Here is an 18,591-nt window from a genome sequence, read left to right as displayed (position 1 = left end):
AAAGAGCAGCTCTGGGAATTCACGTTTCTTGGCAGAAGTTCTGTGGAGCGCACCCCGATAGCTGGTAAGCAGTGATATTCTGGGGTAACTGGGTGGTTCTTGAAGGGGAGGTGGTCATGGTGAAAGCATTTTCCAGCCATGGAGTTGAGAGCATCCTGCACCTGAAAGCTACTCTTGCCTTTCAACTGTAATCAGCAACTCGTCTTAACACTTGATAACTAAGGTAAATCCTTAAGTCTCTGGACTACAGAGGGAATGAGGGAGTTTGACACAGGAATGTAGATTTACCTTCCAAGCCAAGTTGCTATGGAAGTGCCAGCTGTCGACTCCCTCGGCAGCACAATCCACCGAAAGGTGTACTGGCACTGTATACCTGAGGCTCTATTTCTTGTCCATGAGAGAGGACTGTAGTTCAGCCTGCATACTGCAGAAAAGGAGCTTTACAGTTAAGATTCAGAGTATTTTGTTATCCCACCCTGAATATCCTCACAAGTTTCTTCTACGGAACAGGTAACTTGGACCACATTCAGGCTGTGGGTGGCCGATGAGTCTGCACAGTCCATACTGAGTGCTCACAGAGGTAAGATGGTTTTATTCATTTCTGGATTTCACAGCGCAGGGTTTTGACATGTAAACATGCTTTCTCTGCAGTATTCCGTGATAAGTGCAAAGTAATTTAAGTTGGCTCATACTTTAATAGACTTTCTCAACTACCTTCTGTGCTCTAGGGAGAAATGTGCACAGGGTAACCACAGAACGGGTATCAAACAGGAAGATATTGTTTGAGGCCCTAGGAATTTCTGCCCAAAGAGAAAAACAAGCAGTTATACAAGAGACACTTGCATCATGGATACAGCTACTGCGATCTGAATGGCCACCCTGCATGTGAATGTTTGCTAATAGCAAGAGATAAACAAGGAAATTGATCTCTCTTCCTTTATTCATCTAAAATTTGGAGGTTCTAGCTAATCTTGTCACCCAGGTTGCTCACACAACCTGGTGGTGGGCAGGTGAGATGAGATGCTGTGAAGAACAGCTCTTCCAGTCCTCATACACACTCTAACTCTACTGTCTCTCTTAAATTAGCTGCCTGGGCTTTGCTAACATTGAGGGGTAAAGTGAGGTGAGAGTAAATCCTTCACAGGCTTTACACCACTTTGCTAGGACTCAGGAAATCTCAAATCACATCCTGAGGTCTGCTACATAATTGAATTCTGCATGAACTAGAGCAACCGATACAAGATTTTTAAAAGCTTGTTAATAACTGAGGTAAGAGCCTCGCTTTCGGAAGTAACTTAGTCCCGTGTTCAAATTAGGCACTTAACAGAAGCAGAAACTTAACTCAAAATAGGAGTCTTGGTACCTAGAGCTGCTTGTGTAACTGGAGACACAGTTAAGGTCGAGAGGAGCAATTGGATGGAAGAAATTCACCTTGAGATAGCAGTTTCTGATGAATCTGAGGCACCTCAGCTACTAATACGGGCACTTCGGTAAGATCCCTCAGGTTGGTGGAATGAATCTACACCATAGAAAATAATTCCAGTGAGACTTAAGCTCCTAAACAAATGGGGAAAATGCAAGATGCCTGTGCAGGTTGAACTGTATTTTCCACTGGAAACGAGACAGTAGGCTATTTGTAAAGGGCATCTAAGTATGCAACATTCTTCTCGCTCTTCTGTCTGGTTTTGTCTGGAATATGAAGACCTCCTGCAGGAAAAGCTTTAGATACTCAACAATAAGAGGCAGAAAGAGCCACCGGGCACTTCGTGATAGTGTAATTTAAATACAAAGGCTTGCACAGTGCGGGAGCTCATAATAAATCTAAACTTAAGACTTTCATTTGCAAAAGTATCTGCAAATCAGCTTAATATTTGTCCATCTCAAAAAGCCATAGTATATTCCCCCTCTGTTTCACGCCTTGCTAAGAACATTAAGATATTATGCACGCAGAAGCTTTTCTTCTTCTTCGATAATAAACAAGTTTCTGCCAAGATAGCAGTTGGGCACCTCTCATTTATATTTTGCTGAAATCTGAGCTCCGTTACATTTCTGACTACAGCAAAGTGATGCCGTGTTGCCAGCCCACAGCAACACATTCAAGGGGTCTCAAAGCTTTTTGCGATCATTTAACTTATCCACACAACATCCTAAGTTTCACTTCCATCTTCTGAGTAGATGGACAAACAGACACAAAGGGGAGGGTATTTGTCCCATAGCGTACACAAAAAAATAATGTGAAAAGCCAGGAACTGCGCTCAGATATTTGGACTCTCCGGGGAATTCTTTACCACTTAACTATGCATCCTAGGTCCTGCAGCCCAAAACCTTCTCATTGGGGCAGATTAGTTTGTTTATGGGTTGAGACACAATATATTCACTAAGTTTACTCTTTGCTGCAAAACAGCAAGAAATAGACTGTGCTGAATACTGGTCTCTGACCTTGGTAATAAGTTGATTTAATTGGATTTGATTTTTCAAATGTAACATCTCAAGTCAGCCATAAACTCTGGAATTAGCATATCACATCTCGACGCAGGAGAGATTTTAAAGTAGCATAAGGAGATGAAGTCCATGCCCAATGAATTTCAAATTACATTGAGGATGAACTCAGCCATATGCATGTCAAACTAAAATTGTGCAGGATCTGAGTGCATCAGGCAGCAAAGTTATTAATGGCTTACATTTGCTATTAAGAATGCAAAGTAGCTATTTTGCACCCAGTTTGTTCATACGTCTCTTCGCATCAATGACCCATGTGATGGGTCAATAATTCACTCAATGCATGCTGAAAGCCAAGAATGTCTTGCAAGTCAATTACACTTATATAAATAATGAGGAACAGAAAAGTAACCGGAGGATTGGAAGAGAAAAGGCCCTGCTGGTGAAATACTGCATACCCCAGGGATAGCAGACCACGTTCCTCTATTTAGATTTGCAGCTGGCATTCTCCAATACCTTCACAGGGGACCATGCATGTCCCTGAAAGCAGAGATTAGCCTTTAAAGGGGCAACTTTGAGTTTTAGTATTTCAGGGAATAATCAGGTACCCATGCAACTAGCAGCTATTTGCTTCCTGCAGGAGATGGGGGGGGGGAAGCAGGAAATTAGGCAAATAGCTGCCTACTGACATTTGGTCCTCAAAATTTGCTCCTGAAATTTGTTTAATTTTCATGGCACTCAGTTGTAATAAATCACAGGAACGTTTTAACCAATCTACGAGGCACAAGCAGACTAAATCAGACAGACAGAATTTGCTTCATCAGACCTTCTATGAAAGAGCACCAAATGCCTTTAATACCTCTGACTTCAGCTGGAAATCTCTGAAATCAGGCTTTTTCACAACTAACACCTTGGGACCACAATCTGACTTTAAAAGCCATGGCAGGGGCTGCGGGCTATGCTATCCATCCCGGTAAAAGGCACTGGAACAACGGCTGTTACCCACATCACAACACAGAAGCCAAGAAGCACCGAGAGAAGGAAACTCTTGAGATGAGACTGGGACAAGATGTATCTAGACAGCTTGGTTGAACATCACTGAAATCAGGCTTCAGGAACCAGAGGTAGGGCAAAATCTGTCAATCAAAGTCTGCAGCGCTGCCAGCACTTGCAATTGGAGAGCTAGAAGATGAAAAGAAATCTTCCAAGCTGCTGGTGTCTGATGCTCCTATTGTTGAACCTCAACTGATTAAACACGCAGCATCAGCCAGCAAGTGCCAATCTACCTCGCAGCTGCCAGGTGACAGACTTGCAGGCCCAGTGAGCAGAGAAAGGAGCATGGATGATCAACAGGTAGCAGATGTTGCACTTCAACAGAAGCTCAGCATGTCAGATGGACAGATACATAAAGGACCTCCTCTAGGAGACAACCTATATTATCCAAAACAGCACAAGAAAATGTGCATCTGTTCAGGAATTCAGTGAATCCTTTCCCTTTTTAACAATTCTATGGGTATTACAGCAATGAGGGTGGTTCTTTATACTTCTGAGGTAAAAAGCAAGTTCAAGAAAATTAAGTCCAAAATACCTATGAATGGAGAGCAAGTCTGGAACGACACTCCTTTCAACACAACCGCTGGAAAACTTCTAAATGACAGACAGGACGCAGTCACTCAGAGGAACCTGACACATGCTGACGAAGGAAATGGTCTGTTAATATCCCTGTCTGAGAGAAACTATGATCCTCAGTACAGAAATTCAAGAAGCAAGGACAACTTGATTGCCAAACAATGCCAAATCAAAGCAACTAGCAGAGAACCAGCAATCAGAGAGAAAAATAGCAAGAAAACTAATAGTAGCAAAGGCCTCTATGAACTATATATGTGGGATTCACTTACCAGAGTACTAGTTATTAAAGGATGAGAGGTGCTAAGAATTAAGCAGTACAGAACTTATGCTGCAACGTAACATGCCTTTAATCTCTGGCAACTGAGACACACAAAAATGGAAAACTACTTTACACAGAGTTCAGCGATATAACTATCCAAGGAGAGCGCTACACATGTACACACACTTCCATCTTGAGAGAAGGCCCTACTCACTTTGTTCTTTATTTATCTTAAGAAAGCAATAAAGTGTGAAAGAACTGCCTTCTATATGGAAAAAAAAGCAATAATTTGTACTTATAGCACACCATTGCTCCTGAAAGATCTCAAAATACTTTATAAGCGACGGCTGTGCTCAGGGATCATTTCAGTTACTACTGAAGGCACATGCTACTATAACAGGGCAGTCCAAAAGTTGCTCTGTAATAAAATAACATTCTACATCATGAAAAACCATTATCAACATTAAAATAGCCTCACAGTCACACGTAAAGTAGTGGAATTCTTTTTATTTCCTTTGCAGACAGGGAACACGAGTTAGAAAGCAACGGAAACAGACCACAGAGTCAGGACTAGAGCTCAACAACTGCCTGTTTCCAGACCAATGAATCCAACTTTCTCCTCTTCACATCCTTAACCATTTCAGGCGAAGCTGCACGCTACTGCTGCAGAACGCAGCTACCATCTATCGTAGCATCTGGAATCTCCAATTCTTTTCTCTCTCAATCCCACCATCTGAGAAACACTCAGGGCTGGGGTTCCCAACGGGAACGCGGCAAAGCAGGGATTCAGATCTGGCTTATCAAGACCAAGGTGACAGTCCTAGCTACGCTGCTATGGTTGGCTTGTTGGCAACAAACCAGCAGAGCACAGCACAGCATTTTTTTTTTTGCCAGTTTAGAAATCAAAGTCACCTTGATAACCACAGAAGACTGGGATACTGAAATTACAGCCTAGCTGAAAGGTAAGGACCACAACAGGACAGTGCTCTCAACGCTACATGAAAGCATTCCCAAGCTGCTGGCCGGGATAAGCACCCACTGCACTGCTTACCCTGCTGCTACGAGCGGGTGAAAGGCTGCAGCAAAGCAGTGCTACTGCAGAGTGCAATTCGGACCACGAGTTACAGACATCAACGAGCTAAGCACAGCCTATAATCTCAAAAAACAGTGGCAGGATTCAAAGGAACTCTGCAGTATAATCGAGGTTAGGCGCCCATTGGCCTTTCCCTCCTCTTCCTCAGGCTCACGCAGAGGGAGTGTTACAGACCTGACAAATAGTACATCAAACCCTGTCTCTACGGCTGGCTGCACATACAGCTACACAGCAGGGCCAGCAAGGCTGTGGCAGTCTGTTCTGAGTGTTCTCTTACTGCATCCCTCCTCTGGAGCTGGAACTGGCAATTCCCTGTGATGCGAACTATTGGAAGGATGCTTTATATCACAGCAACTTTTGCTTTCTGCTCTTTGCAGAGAGCGCAACTTCATGCTTTTCTTGTGTGTTGAGTAAGCAAGAATCTTTTTCCAACCACATTGCAAGCTGTTGCAACAGTGCTAAGTGTTTTCTGTCAGCAATCTTCCCCACACCCAGAGCTGGGTCCTTTTCAGGGTGGTACAAATCCACCATCGGTTTAATTTTACTGACACTTTGGAAAGAAAGAGTGTATGGGAACGGAAGCTTTTATGCGACAAGGTAATGCTGAGATACCTCAAGATTAGATGCCGAAGCAGGGTCAGAGCTGTCAGAGCGTTCACCGGTGGTTTTGCCTTAGGTAATGGCTGTATTCTGGCTGCGTCGCCTGAGTCAGCTGCCTCTCGGCCTTTTTTGCCGCCCCATGCTGGTGACTGAGACTTGACATTGCCAATCTGTAGAAATAAATTGTGAGTTAATGATTCAACCCCTTAAATACTTCAGCAAAGAACAACAAAATGAGAGAATGCGAATTGGCTCACATGACTCTCTCCATTTTCCCTGTGACTTTTATGGTTACTGCGGAGGAGTTCTTCGGCTATAGACAGCTTCTGCTCTCAGTCACACAGGTGAGAACTTACTACAGTCTGCCTTTATGTTTAGAGTGCAATGCCTTTTTCTGGCAACAGAGAGGAAACGTAACTAGGCAAAACCTGCCTTTCTCCTTTAGAAAGTTTCAACAAAAATGGTTTATTGTCAAAACTTCTCAGTAAATCAAAATAGTTCTCTTAAAGTACAATACAAAACTAGCGTAACACTGTTGGGAGTTAAATCCCTATTTTTTTCTCTTGCAACTGCAACAACACATCACATACAAGTCCATGGCAATGAGAATTATTTTGGGGGTGTTTTTTTTGACCAAAGAAAGAATCCCAAAGTATTCCATTTGCTTGAGAAATAATTTCTCCCAGAGAGCCACTTCCTATTGAAAATTTAATATTTTCAGTGGAAACTTAATTGTCTGAAAATAGAAATAGTTCTGTTGGGAAATCCTGCTGTGCAGTAAAGACAGCTTAGCTCCCAGATCTCTGTAGCCAGAGGCAGGATAGCCGGCATGGCTGCCTACCTCGTGACGCACCCTGAAGGTGAAGTGGATCATCTGCTGCCTGGGAATTCTCTGTCGCAGTAGAAGGTGCTATGGGAGGTACAGTCTAGCCCTGGAATTAGTCTGGCACTGCAAAAACATCAAACAATGAAGTTTTCCTTAGTGCCTCTGAAGCAACCAGCGCTGGAAAGTGCTGGTAAATGTTTTTTGTCGAGACAGAGCTATTTTACAAGCGCCATGTTTCTAGGAAATGTCGGAAAGGGAGCGACCGCGGGCCAGCGCTGGCCTCTTGGCTCCCTGGCACACAGGGCAGAAGCGCTCCGTCCATAAATTAACCAAAACCTCAACAGTGTTTGTTTACATGAGACCTGTCATTTGCTCTCCGGTCAGCTGAAGTCTTTGGACTCTTCCCCCCCAGTAAATGCAGTCATGGATTAATTTTATGTGCAGCACTAATTACAATATTATTAATTGCTAACAATAACAGTAATGGCTTTATTGCTGTAAATCCTTTATTTATACACCTGAATCACATATTTTAACCTTTGAGGACCCCAAACACCCCTGAGCTTTCAGAAAACATGATTTGCTTGAGCCTCCACTGCTGCAGTGCCTGTTCTTTCACTTATTCACTTCCCTGCGTTCTCATGAATGAATTATTTCTTCCAGTCAGCTTTGCGAGGGGAAACTGCAGCCTGGCTTTTCAAACCACCTATACCATGGCATTGCGTGAGCAACATTCCCGGGTGCAATTAGCTACTGTTTCTTATCACTGAACCCTTATTGGGAGCATGGTTCCGTGCACTCAACTAGCACAAGGGCAGCTCAGCAGCAGAACGCATCAGGCAGCAAACTCTATAAAACATACACCAAGCATAATGGGAAGGGAGATCCAATTTTTAGGCAGAGGTTTGGGATCCCCTGCTATAGGCTGGCAAGGTATTACAGCAGTCTTCCTCAAGTGACTTAGTCCGTTAAGTAACCAACCTGGAGAGTCCATACATCCCATATATGTCAGAGCATCCATGCTTCCTTCCCTTAAAAAAAAAAATAAATCAGGACTTGGGGAAGCCAGGGAGGGGACAGGACACATCCTTGTTATATCACTGTCAGGGCAGCCGAAACAACCCTGGTTCACCCCATTTAGAAGACAGAAGCATGAACCCTCCCTCCCCTCTAACTACAGAGGAGAGTTAGGCACGTAAGAGGAATTCTTCATTCACATAAAGCTGGCTAGGTCACACCTATGTGTTCACAGTAATCTGAAGTGAAAGCTGTCTCTTCTAAAGTTATTTCATATTCACCGTGGGTATCATAACCTTAGTGCACATCCCACAGGTAGGCAGGTTTGCCTCTCCTGCTGAAAAATGGCCATCATTGCAACAGAAAAGGGCAGCTCTAACATCTTGTAGTCATTCTACTTAGCAAGAGAGAGGGCAAGGACGGGGATAAGATCCTTTGGTGTATCCATTAGAAATTCCAGTTGGACTTTAGGTTGGCCAAATGCAGTCACTTGGACTGAAGATGTGACAAGACTCCTAGACTAGCACGCTGAGCCACACTGAAGGATCATATTTTCCGAATGTAACTGGCATTTCAGTCAACATTTTGGAGGCACAGCCACTGCGCTCAGATCTGCTATCAGGAATAAATACTTAATGACGGCATTGCCAGGCCCAAGAAGAAAGCTGCCTGTGTCTTCTTGCCAGTACCAGCACGTCTGGTCTCTTCGCTAACCTGTCCATCAAAAAGATAAAGTGGGAAAAGGATGGTGTAAATCAGGTTCTTTTTAGACATACCCCTAGGGCTAACTGGCTGCTTTAGGCGAGCTTATGTTCTTGCTGTACTTACAATTAATTCAGCAGAGGGCCAGCTCTCTTTGGCAGGCCTCGATTGTGGTATAATTTTGATACAAGCAGCAAGACAGGGAGGCGGGATGCTGCAGTTGTCATCCCATCGCAACAGGCACATTCCTGCTCTCCCCAGGGCGGCTAGGGAAGGGCAGATGAGCTATACTCTCCAAAGGTCTTGGTAGTAAAGCAGCCAGCAGATAATACACCATGAGACTAATTGTTATGGTTTGCTTTTCTAATAAAAAAGGATTTTATAAGGTATTAGGGATTGGATATTTCACATACTTTGTTCAGAGAAAGTTCAACAAAAGGAAAAACATGGAAACGACTGAAAGGAGATCTGAGTTTTGAAAAGACCTGAACAGGACTGAAAAAAAAATAATCCTTTAACTCTGTATCCCCCTTTCTTCTTCCTAAGCTTCTTAGAACTTCATCTGAATCCCTAACAAAGATGTATTTCTAACAAAAGCTGCAAGTTCAGTGGGCTGCTTTTGATTTATGCTGTCTCCCCCTAATGATTCGGTTCTGCCAACTTTGCTCTTACATCCATTGCTGCGAGGCAAGAAATACGTGTGAAGCCACAGATATTAGAACTTCAGTGAAATAGCAGGTGGCAGAACTTTGTTCTTGTCAGGCTCCTATCAAACCTTAAACACCTTCCCCTTCCTTCACTCACTGATCTCCTCAAGTGCTGCACGTGGCTGAGATTAAAGCCATTTCCGTGGATTAATGTGCCCCGCACACAGGACTTACCCAAAGAACAATTAAAGCGCCTGGTCATTATCCCCAACATTCAAAATTTTTCAAAACAAAACAATTGGAAGCAAGTAAGAGCAAAGAGGACCACTCGGTTACATTTCTGGCTCAGCAGAGGAACTCCAGCTGGTACGTAGCAATCAGGAACTCTAACAATTGGTGTTACCTACTTGCAGGAATGCAGAGAGAGGAAAAGGTAGAAACGCATCTGTTAAGAACTAAATTTCTGAGCATTTATTAAATATTCCAGGTAGAGGGACTGATAGGTCAGTTAGGAAAGATCAGGAATTTGGGAATGGAAATCCGAAAGTTTCTGCTTACTCTGGCGATCACCGTGAAATACGAGACTGGCACAGGGAAGTGGAAACTCCTTGTTTTCATAGCTCACCTTGACATGTCATCTTTATTCATTCAGTAGTTTTACTGGTAAATGCCCCATTGTTTAAGATTACAAGCAGTGCAGTGCACCTTCTAGAAACATATTCTGCCTGGGGACAGCAGCAACTTTGCTAACTCCTGCAGCAGGGAATTTCACATGCAAGGCAGACAGCAATGCCGTGTTTATTCGGGCCCAACAGGAAACATATCCCGGTAAATATTAGCTAAGACATAGTTGGGTTACCTTGGCTGATTTAAACTGAAAGGACTTTAAGTGCCATACTATATAACTCGCTTTACATAATCTCCTCTGGACAGACTGTGATATACTCGCAGCATGCTCATACAGGAGGGAATTTTTCTCCTGGAGAAGCAAATCAACACACTTCAGTTGTGCGTGGGAGCAAGAAAGATTTGTTGAAGGGAGAATTCCTTTGTCATCCTGCCTGAAGAAGGGTGTAATTCTTCTGCCTCTTTGATCTGCTTGGGAGTAGCTTAAGCAGGGCTCGTAAAACAGCCTCTGAAGAGGGCAGGGAAGATTTAAAGAGGCAGGAAAGGAGTGGTAAAGTTGGGGATCTATTTTCAAGGTTCCAGTCTGATGGCCACGCTGATTAGCTTGCTCTCATCTCTTCTGCCATTATTGCCTGTTGAATTGTGTGCCCAGACCCTTGGTCAAATTTCCAAAGATTTCGGATGAAGGCTGACTCAGACCTAGCAAAATTGTGGTAACAATTTATCACAACCCCTGGCGTGAGAAGATGGGTAGATGAGAAACCAGAATTTTCCTTCAGATTTCTCCCCTTCGTGGCTATTTACTAGGCTAAGGAGCAAGCCTGCTGTAGCTCACCTCTGCCAAAGGCACACGTGTGCAGCTTATGATCACAGGCTGTGGCATCCCAGCATCTCACCTGCTGTCTATTCTGGTAATGACAGTCAATATCCACGTTATTATTGCAGAAAAGGACAAAATGAATGCCAGTGACAGCTGAAGCTGCACTTCTTTGCCCAATAAATAGGGGTGTTAGAAGTTAAATACTGGAAAACTTCTCTGAATAGTGTGTTGCACAGGAATATTTTGGTTTTGTTCAAACTATGCATTAACATGCATATAGTAAAAGTGCATCAGGAAAATAAAACTTGAGGTTTGTTTAGAAAGTGACCTCATTCCCCCTTTCCTCGGATACACGCTTAAAGTTTAACCTTTGTCAGCTGCGCTCGTAACCAATAAATTCAACAGCAAAAGTTTTAAACAGTGAAAAGCTACATTACAACAAAAGTGACCTTTGGTTTTTTTTCATCCTGATTTTAATGAGCAGAGGAGAAAGGTGAGTTCAGCCTAAGTGCAGACAGAAGGAAACTGTATGAGACAGAAACTGATTCGTTCTCAGGGCTGTTGATACAAACAAGGACATCAAATCATAGAATTTACTTCTGGCTTTACAGAATGTAATTATTTTGTACTTAGACTCCATCATTGATAAAAAAATATTTTCCCTTTGCTACTGATTATCACATCCAAAGATTTTTCTCTGCGCCCCATAACTACATCTAATGGAAGGATTTCTGGTTTAGCCAACTAAAGCATTAGGCAGCTTCTCTCAGTCTAGATGCCTACAGAGTAAATGAAAGAAAGATTTTGCCAAAGAGCCATTTGTTCCTTCATAAAACCATTGTGGTGCTAAGACAAGTGGACCCTCAGCAGGTGCATATATTTCTTTTACTTGTCTATTAGGGGTCAGCTGTACAATTGGCAACAGCAATTATCTACTCTTTAAATGACTGCAGTTAAATGGGGCAAATTGAACACTAATCAACTCACATCAGTATATCTAATCCACGACACGCCTGTGGATTATCCCCCCTTTGGATATCTGAAATTAGGGCTTAAGGGAGATAAAACACTCTTGCCACAGATATTTAAGCACGTTACTACACCCTGAAATCAAGTGAAGTTTGGGCAGCCTGTTTGACAACAATTTGAGTCCAAGCATTTTGCTCCCAGCCAAAAAGGAAGCCTGGGAGGGACAGTGATATGATGCAGGGTCTTAGGCAAGTGTTGTAGCATCTTTAGCTTGTGTCTAAAAAAAATTAAAATAATTCCTAAGGGTTGTTTTAGTGTCACTCTCCATTGGGAAGGGTAACGCAGCAGTAAAGTAACAATAGCAAAACAGTTACAAAGCCCTGGCATCTCCTGATCCAAGAGGCACTCTTTAAGTCCAGGTCCTTCTGAAGAAACATCATCCACAGCCCCTGCAGGTCCCCAAAACATTCAGGTCTCTGTGCGGCTGGGGACACTGTGTCCTTAGAGACACAGTAAAGTCCAAACAGCATTCCTGTGAGTCACCAGTGAGAATATTTTCCCCTAGAGTTCTTAATTTATTTCAGTTGTTCTTAAGCTGAAGCATTTTGCCCCCAAGAAATATGATTATAGTACACAGTCAAATTTAGCTACATGAGAAGAATTTTGTTTAACAAAGGCAAAATAAATAGGCACACAAGGGTACGCTTTCAGGGTGGGTTAAGCCCTGTGCACTAATCAAACACATCCTCTCTGGCAAGGAAACACATTTTATGCTTGAAGGGTGATGAACTCTGAAATCAATTATTTCTTCTAAGAACATTCTGAAGTTTTGGGTCAAAATCAGACCCTAGATCTGTCTCTGAACATAGCAGGCAATCTCTGACTCTACAGTGGATCAACCTCTCCCCCAGCCTGCACGTCTGAGTAACTCCAAGACTGGGAATTTTCCAAATGTAGGTTGATCCAAATTCCAGTCTGAACACATCTGTAGAATTTTCTGCATCAATGACTCTTGCTCCCTGGGTCTCCCGTTAACACGGCCAACCATAAAGCACAAAATTAACAGGGATGCAGAGGTACTCTCCTTTAAGAGTGGATTTCAGATCCCGATTCTTTTGTCTTAGCATTACCTTTGTGGTGAGTAAACATCCAGTTGTCCTGCTGCTGAAATTTCGTCTTTTATTCTCACCTAAAAGTCCTCTTTGAGATGTTTGTGCAATTCCAGAGTTTGAAATTCACGCTCTCAAACCCAGTCTATAACTATGCTAGAAATAACTTCATATCTGGCTTAATTATGCCTTCTGCATCTGCTCTCATTTCTTCCTAAATTCGCTATCCACATCACATCCAGAGTCCCCTAATGCCAATGCACGCACACAGATTGGCACGGAAAGGCCCCACTTCAACTTCTAAAAGGCAGAAAGGCCTCCTCAAACCCCAGCGATTCCCCACCAGTTTTCCCAATGTACGTCCATAACGAAGTTACCTGCTTCTCTATGCCTCCACGTATTCGGCTAAGCAGAGGACAACGTTAACAGTTGACTGACTCGAAGTTTACTGGGCAAGCCACAATGATTATTTTTTGCTGGAATGCTCCCTAGGCAAGAAACTGTTAGTTTCCTCATATGCTTACTGGAACTTTTCCCCATCAGCTGAGGGAAAATATGCAAATCATATAACTTTAAACAAATGTCTTGAGACTTCGTCAGAATTTCCTTCTCGCCTGCAGGTATAAGCGAAACCTGCATTACCCATAACATTTATTATTTCTTACTCTCCAGAACACTATCAGCAGAGGGAATGTTCAACTACCTCCGGAAACGCTTTACCAGCCACATCAGAGAACGCAACCGACGAAGAGCAAGGCTTGTCTCTAAAGATGGAAGGTGTAACATAGAGTTTGGCAATGTAGAACAGTCAAGGTTTGTCTTTTTGATTGATATATGGACAACTATCCTGGATCTCAGATGGAGATACAAAATGACTATCTTCATTTCAGCATTCTTAGGTAGCTGGTTTCTATTTGGTCTCCTCTGGTACGTTGTGGCATACATACACAAAGATCTTCCAGAATTCAATCCTTCCATAAATCACACCCCCTGTGTTGAGAATATCAACGGCCTGACTTCAGCTTTCCTGTTCTCCTTAGAGACCCAGGTAACCATTGGTTATGGCTTCAGATGTGTCACAGAACAATGTGCCACTGCCATTTTCCTGCTCATCTTCCAGTCTATCCTGGGGGTAATCATCAATTCTTTCATGTGTGGTGCCATCTTGGCCAAGATATCAAGGTCCAAGAACCGAGCTAAGACCATCACCTTCAGCAAGAATGCTGTCATCAGCAAGCGTGGTGGGAAGCTCTGCCTCCTTATTCGGGTGGCAAACCTCAGGAAAAGTCTGCTGATTGGGAGCCACATCTATGGAAAGCTTCTGAAGACCACCATCACCCCGGAAGGAGAAACAATCATTTTGGACCAAGTCAACATAGAATTTGTAGTTGATGCTGGCAACGAGAATCTCTTCTTCATTTCCCCATTAACTATTTATCACATCATAGATAAGAACAGCCCATTCTTCCACATGGCAGCAGAAACCATTCTGCAGCAAGATTTTGAACTGGTGGTGTTTTTAGATGGCACTGTTGAAGCCACTAGTGCTACCTGTCAAGTGAGGACATCCTACATCCCCGAAGAGGTGCTCTGGGGTTATCGCTTTGCTCCCATTGTGTCTAAGACTAAAGAAGGGAAATACAGAGTAGACTTCCAGAACTTCAGCAAGACAGTGGCTGTGGAGACTCCCCACTGTGCCTTCTGCCTCTACAATGAGAAAGAAGCTAAAGCCAAAGAGAAGAAAGGTTACGACAATCCTGGTTTTGTCTTGTCAGAAGTTAGTGAAACCAGTGACACAAAAATGTAGTTCCAGATGTTCATGGGACTGTATCTTTTTTTCATAATGAATTCAATCTTGAGAGGATTAATAACTTAGTACAATAAAAAAGAAACACAGGTTTCTTTTCACTCTAAAACAGCATTTATCTTCTCAAAAGCCTCAAATCAAAGAGGAACAGAATACCAGTGATCTCCAGAACACTATTTAACTACACTATTTCATAGAATTTACATTTTTTATACCTATGGGACATTTAATGAAGCTGCTATGTTGGATTGTCCAATGCACTTAAGTTCCCAGAGGTATGCAAGTCTGTTAAAAAGTCTGAAAAGACAGAGAGAAACGTCAGGTCATGTTAAAGATACACAGCTGTTGGGAAGAGAACATGAAAAGAGGAGACAAGGCAAAGCTAAAGAAACCCAAGGGACTTAGGAGCCAAAAATCTATAAATAAATAAATAAATGTATGTTTCTGGTTGCCAAAGTCCTCTATGAAAGCAGACACTCTGGCTCCAGAACACTTAAGCACTTTTGAACATTTTGAAACAATTCCTTCTTTCTTTGAGGCTGGTACATCTACAGAAGTGGAGCATTAAAGGATGGTACACGCTCAGGAAACTGGAAAAGGCAAAGCTTGGGCCATCCTGCTGCACCTAGGACTCTACAATACAACTTCTTGCTGGTGAAGACCTTTGATTCCTTTCAGGGAAAAATAGCCAAATGGAAACGAAAAGTGAAAAAACACGGAGAAGCAAAGAGGAATTTTGCAGCTTATTCCTAACTGTCTCACCCTTCAGATACTCTTCTCTCCACTTCTCCAGGAGCTGGCTAACTGTGAAATTAGGAAACATCTGAAGACAACTGTCCAGAAAGAAGGTGAGCCACAGTGGGGAGATGAAGAACACATTTGTTGCTACCTGTCAGAAGAGCAATCCACTGGGAGAAGAGAGGAAATTCCCAGCTCTAGATGTATCCTTCAAAAAAAATCCACAATGCAAACACAGATTATCTTTTGCTCTGAAGCATGAAGGTCTTGTTAAAACAAAAACATGGCACAGGAGCCTCCCACCAACAGTGGGCTTCAGATTTACTTCCAAACCATTCTGCTCACCACAGCAAAATGTGGTTCCCTCCAGGAAGCAAGTTCTGCTCAGTGGTAGCTAAGTAGTGGCGAACATTTTCCGGGTATGATTTTTGACATTGAAGTTTCAAATGCAACAAGAAGCTTCAATAACTTTTTGGTGAATTTCCATTTCCTCACAGCCTTTTTTATTCCCCCGACTAGTTCTTTTGCTGAGAGTTCAAGTGGCAGACCAAAGAGAGAGGTTTTTTGGGAACTCTTCCCAGTGATGTAATTCAGCTCATCTATTTTCAACACCACTGCGGTAAAATGGAAGCATCTTTTTAAAAGCTGCTGCTAGACGGAGCCGTTTTAAAAAAAAAAAAAGGGAGAGCTAAGCAGGTCAAATGATGACAAGACAAAGGTATTTTGCAAATGAACATGATGTGAGTATGGAAATCAAACTCTAGGAACCAAGAGTGTTTGGGTCTCAGTCCCAGTGTGGTATCAACTCCTTCGTTGGTTCAGAACAAATCACTTTAGTATGTATCTCAGATTTGCCATCTGTAACACAGGACATAAAGTACTTACACTGTACAAAGAGCAATGTTATGAACAATTATGTCACTAAAGCACTTTAAAAGCCAACTCTCAACTGTCTGTCTTTCCTCTCTTCAATGCACCACTGTTACACCCTTCTTCACTTCAACCAGAAAGGTCGGCACCCAAAGTTCTGTTCTCATCACACACCAGAATTACTAAAAATGGCCACACCATAGCTAGAACTATGGAATGCGAGAACCACCACCCGAAACCTTGTAATTCACAGATATTGTCCGATATTTTAAGTGTACTCTTTTTGCAACCTTGCAAAATAACATTGTCAACCATAAAAATGTTTTTACAGTCCAAATCACTACAGCCTCTGAGCCCCTCCAACCATTCGTCCATCTCAGATTGCCTGCTTGGAAGGACAGCTGTTTTATCCTCCGCTCTGAATGGCACACCAAAGCCACCCAAACAGCCAGTGATTAGTGGCCATCCACAGAAATCTAGGAGAGAGAAGGGAAGTGAAATGAAGTCTCAAGAGTGCCACAGGCTTGTCTGAACCAAAAGGCTACTGTGCTGCTCTGCCCTTCCATAGCTGCTGCTGCATTTCCTTTATAGGCTTCCCGTACAGTTGCCCTGTGTGTCACTTCCCCGGAAAGCAGCACTGTCAGTATTCATGGCTTACAAGTTACACCTCTTACCCCTGGGAGATGAGATGCGCCAAGATGCCCTAATAGAAGTAGAAAGATAGTCCTCACTGTACAAAAAAAAGCAACTCAATAGGAAATCCATTTAAAAGGTGAAACCCATCTATGCAGTGAGGAGACAGGAAAGATTCCTATTTTCTTTGAGTAAAGCTGGTTTGGGATGTCAGTGCTGGGGCGGGGGTGGGAAGCAAATAATACTACCCCAGTGCCCGTCCATCCTCCAAAGTTTAAGGATCCCTAAACAATGCACTTTCAGAGGCACTGCCTTTGGAAAGGCATTGCAAAACCCTAAGCCTGTAAGCTCCTGACCCAGCTTTTCTAAGCTCTTACCCTGTGTCTCTAGAGCACAAGCCTGAGGAGGTGTTATTCCGTGTCTAGAAGTATCGAGCACTACCACAACTCAAAGAGAAGATACTTGATCTCACTGCAGGGATGCTGACCTGTTGTTCAGTCCATTCTAACAGTTACACCTGCCTCAAAAGCTCGCGACACTGCTCACAGTAAGGGGAGGGCGACTGTATTCTTGTGCGTTTTTTGGTGTTACAGAGCGGGGACTGGCTAGTGCATGAACAGAGAAAATATGAGGGGGACATGTCCACGTTGACAGGGCCATGGCTGAGCTATCAAGCTTAGAGGGCGACCATACTGGGACCTAAATGGGAATCTAGGAATAAAACTCTCCTCCCACGAGCCTGCTGCTGATTGTCACTTCAGGAAACGCCTGCCAGTCCCCGGCTGCCAGCAGTGCACCGGGCAGGAGATAGAGCTGCAGTCAGAGCCCAGCAGCAGGAGAACAATGAGTGGAATTTCCTCTTTCTGTCCGGAGAGGGCTGTTTGTCACCAGAGAGATAAAGGCCCAGGGCAGGGGAAAAAGGGTTATCGGGAGACAGGCCGCACGCAGTGCCACTCAGGACAGACTCCATAGGAAATCTATTTTAGGGGCTGTCACCCCTACTGCCATTAAAAGAAAGTTCAGTTAAGAGGATGAAAATAAATTTAATCTTGCTGAGCAGAAGTGGCTGGAGGGAACCACAGACCCGATACTGGAAAACAAAGACTGGTTTCTTTACCCGTGACACGGTTTCATTTTTACATCTCCACAGCACTCTTCTCAAGCCTTAGGGTTCTCTTCTCCCTCTCTGTCCACCCAGTCTGCAGGCTGCCCATGCTGTTGCAGCAACAATTAGTCCTTTCTACAAAGCAGAACGTGCTATGGAGGCCAACAGCCTCATCGGTACAAAGCAAAGGACCGAAGAGAAAGTCCTGTCTCTTCAGGAGAAGAAATCAGAGCGTGTACTTATTGCTGGGTTAATGCCTAAAGGATTTAGCTGTGGAAGTGTTAGCCAAGCAGCTAGGCTTGGGAATAATGTGTCTGCACTAAACTTAATTTATCTTCTCATTTCACAAACAACATGTTTCTTCTACTGTATTTATTTTAAACATTCGTTCAAGCTGTGCATAATATTTCAATCGTTTTGAAAGAGATTTACCCTCCTGCTGGCAAATGAATAAGGCATCCTGCTGACTGCTGGAGAAAGGGCCATGAATTAAAATAACTGCTTTTAGTAAACTGACACATGCTAGTTAGCTGTCTCTACACACTCTTTGGTAGTGACTGGTGAAAAGAGACCCCTAAATAATAATAATAAAAAACCCAAACCCTGGCAAACCACGTAGATACTCGTACTGACTTGCATTGTTGGAACGTGGCAGACCACTGCTAACCAGCTTGCAGCAACTGCCTGGGTAACGTCTGCAT

At 43.2% G+C, this 18,591-nt stretch overlaps 2 protein-coding genes across 2 annotated transcripts in view; one reads left to right on the top strand and one right to left on the bottom strand.

Moving 5' to 3' along the window:
* The window catches only part of KCNJ5 (potassium inwardly rectifying channel subfamily J member 5), a 119,878-nt gene that overhangs the window by 99,056 nt on the left and 2,231 nt on the right, over positions 1 to 18,591 (bottom strand). Inside the window, exons 3-4 of the mRNA XM_074561433.1 lie at positions 6,862 to 6,969; positions 6,033 to 6,190 (exon numbers count right to left, since the gene is read on the bottom strand). The gene's annotated coding sequence lies outside the window, so the exon portion shown is untranslated. The remainder of the gene's footprint in view (positions 1 to 6,032; positions 6,191 to 6,861; positions 6,970 to 18,591) is intronic.
* On the top strand, positions 13,429 to 14,544 carry KCNJ1 (potassium inwardly rectifying channel subfamily J member 1). Its single transcript, XM_074561207.1, has one exon. The coding sequence runs from the start codon at positions 13,429 to 13,431 to the stop codon at positions 14,542 to 14,544; it is 1,116 nt and encodes a 371-aa protein (XP_074417308.1).

The sequence above is a fragment of the Larus michahellis genome, chromosome 17 (assembly GCF_964199755.1).
Source record: "Larus michahellis chromosome 17, bLarMic1.1, whole genome shotgun sequence".
Lineage (NCBI taxonomy): Eukaryota > Metazoa > Chordata > Aves > Charadriiformes > Laridae > Larus > Larus michahellis.
The sequence above is the reverse complement of the archived record's forward strand: the minus strand, read 5'-3'. Positions and strand labels throughout refer to the sequence as shown.